Genomic DNA, 2967 nt, shown 5'->3' with positions numbered 1-2967 from the left:
TTCCTCCACCTTTATCCCGTGCCAACCCTCAAACCAGCTCAGAGACTTGCCTCTGAGGCAGCATCCAAGACCCACATTTCCCATGACGCCCAAACAATCTCAGATCCTCATTTCTTGGCCCTTGCTGCTCTATCCCATGCAGCGTTCAGGAAGGAGCTCCCACCCTTCGGGGTCCAAATTTACCAAAAAACCTCAATCACGACTTTTAACGTCACAACTTGGCCTGGATTAGGATGCAGTCCAGTGGCTGAGCCCCAGTAGCCACCCCTGCACAGCAGCTGCAGGAGGCAGCGCTCTCCACCTGCCTGGCAGCAGCCAAAATTCAGCAGAGGGAGCGGGCACAGGGAGTGAGCAGAGGGTGCGGGAACAGGGTGCGGGCAGAGAGAGCTGGCACAGGGGGCGGGCACAGAGTGAGGGCAGTGGGAGTGGGCAGAGGGAGAGGGCACAGGATGCGGGCAGAGGGTGCAGGCAGAGACAGCTGGCACAGGGTGCGGGCAGAGATGCGGACAGAGGGTGCGGGCACAGGGTCCGGGCAGAGATGCGGACACAGGGTGCGGGCAGAGGTGCGGGCAGAGGGTGCGGGCAGAGGGTGCGGGCACAGGGAGCGGGCACAGGGAGCGGGCACAAGGTGCGGGCACAGGGAGCGGGCACAAGGTGCGGGCACAGGGTGCGGGCACAGGGAGCGGGCAGAGATGCGGGCACAGGGAGCGGGCACCGGGTCCGCGCCGCCCCCGCGCCCGGCCCGCGCGGCCGCCGGCAGCTCGGCATGAATGAACCGCGCTCCTCCAATCGGCGTCCGCTCCGCCGCGGGCCGCCCCGCCCATTGCCCCCGCCGGCCAATCCCGTGGGCAGCGCCCTCCCGCCGCCGGCCAATGGCGAGCGGGCGGCGCGGGGCGGGGCCCTCCCGCCGGCGGCGCCCTATGGCGGGGCGGCGCGCGCCACCCGCGGCGGCGGGCGGGCCAATGGGGCGCGGGGGCGGGGCCGGCGCGCGGCGGCCCCGCGCCCCGGCGCGCGGCTCTAAAGCGCGGCGCGGGCGGCGCGGCGCACACGCGATGGCCGCCGCCGCGCAGTACCTGCCGCGCTCCGCCGCGCTCATGCACCCCGACGGCGACCGCCTGCACCAGGGCACCACGTACCGCGAGGTGCAGAAGATGATGCACCACGAGTACCTGCAGGGACTGGCCCCCGCCGCCGGGCACGCCGTCGGGCTGGCGCACCACCAGTGGCTGCCCAGCGCCGGCACGGACTGGGGCAGCGGTGGGGGCGGAGGGGGCGCGCACCTTCCGCCCGCCGAGCACGCCAAGGGCGGCCCGCCGGGACCCCCGCGAAGAGCTGTCGGCCGCCGCCTTCCACCACCGGCCGCACCTGGTGCACCAGCCGGCGGCGGGCGGCGCGGCGGGCGGCTGGGCGCAGGGCGGCGCGCACCACCTGCCGCCCATGTCCCCGCCGTCGGGGCAGCCGCTGCTCTACGCGCAGCCCTACGCGGGCCTCAACGGGATGCTGGGCCCGCCGGCGCCCGCGCTGCACCACGGGCTGCGCGACCCGCTGGGCGCCGAGGAGGCGGGAGGCCACGAGCTGGCGGCATCGCCGCCGCCGCTGGGGCCGCCCGAGCCGTCGGACGAGGACGCGCCCAGCTCCGACGACCTGGAGCAGTTCGCCAAGCAGTTCAAGCAGCGGCGGATCAAGCTGGGCTTCACGCAGGCCGACGTGGGGCTGGCGCTGGGCACCCTGTACGGCAACGTCTTCTCGCAGACCACCATCTGCCGGTTCGAGGCGCTGCAGCTGAGCTTCAAGAACATGTGCAAGCTGAAGCCGCTGCTCAACAAGTGGCTGGAGGAGACGGACTCCAGCACGGGCAGCCCCACCAACCTGGACAAGATCGCGGCGCAGGGGAGGAAGAGGAAGAAGCGGACGTCCATCGAGGTGGGCGTCAAGGGCGCCCTGGAGAACCACTTCCTCAAGTGCCCCAAGCCCTCGGCGCACGAGATCACCTCGCTGGCGGACTCCCTGCAGCTGGAGAAAGAGGTGGTGCGGGTCTGGTTCTGCAACCGGCGGCAGAAGGAGAAGCGGATGACGCCGGCCGGGGTCCCGCATCCCCCCATGGAGGACGTTTACGCACAGGCGGACACTTCGCCGCTGCACCACGCGCTGCCCGGCGCCGTGCAGTGACTGCCCCGCGGCCCCGACGGCGGCGCGGCGGGCACGGGCAGCGGGGGACGCGTTTTAATTTATTCTCAGACTGGCCCGGCCGCCCGCTCTATTTATTCGCCCGCCGGAGCCGCAGCGGCCGCCGCAGCAGTAGCCAAAGGTTTGCGATCTCTAATTTATTCCCTTCCTCGCGCGGCCGGGAGGCGGCGGCGCCCCCGGCTCGGCCCCTCCCGCTCTGCCCGGCCCGGCCCGGCCCGGGGGGACGCTTCGAAACCATTTCCCGGCCCGTCTCTATTTATTTCTAACCGTGCGCGGAGCTCGCACCACCCTCCCGTTGGTGGGTTCAGTCCGGTCCATTCCCTTGGGGGTTTCGGTTTTTTGTTTGTATCTCTTATTGCAAAACCAATGTAGACTGCGAGGGTACGTTTCTATTTATGTTATAGTAAATATTTTATTACTTACATAAACCATTTACCCAGGAACCGGTCTCGTGTCGTCTTTGCAGGCTCGGAGCGCGGCCGTCGGGGCCGGTGGCGGCCGAGCTCCCGTTGCCGGTGGCGGCCGGGGAGCCCCGTTCGCGGTGTCGGCGGTGCCCCCGCGGTTCGCACCCGCGGTGCCCGGCGGGCTTTGCCCGGGCGAGCCGCTTCCCCGGCGTGGATGCTCTTTGTGCACCTTTCCCCGCAGGGTTTTTGCCGATCCGAGCGCGGCTCTCCGCTTCGGGCGAGCCGCTTCCCCTGCGTGGATGCTCTTTGTGCACCGCCGTGTTCCCCGCACCTTTCCCCGCGGGGTTTTTGCCGATCCGAGCGCGGCTCTCCGCGC

At 70.4% G+C, this 2967-nt stretch overlaps 1 protein-coding gene across 1 annotated transcript; it reads left to right on the top strand.

Annotated features, from left to right (window-relative positions):
* Window positions 1–1004: 1004 nt before the first annotated feature.
* POU3F1 (POU class 3 homeobox 1) lies at window positions 1005–2693 on the top strand. The gene is given in 2 exon segments (XM_071453031.1): window positions 1005–1313; window positions 1315–2693. Coding segments are annotated over 2 exon segments (1116 nt in total). The 5' UTR covers window positions 1005–1052; the 3' UTR covers window positions 2170–2693.
* Window positions 2694–2967: the final 274 nt, after the last annotated feature.

Source organism: Agelaius tricolor, unplaced genomic scaffold (genome assembly GCF_023055355.1).
Source record: "Agelaius tricolor isolate 1412-34295 unplaced genomic scaffold, bAgeTri1.0.p SCAF_36, whole genome shotgun sequence".
NCBI lineage: Eukaryota > Metazoa > Chordata > Aves > Passeriformes > Icteridae > Agelaius > Agelaius tricolor.
Note: the sequence above shows the minus strand (reverse complement) of the source record. Positions and strands in the feature narration are given on the sequence as shown.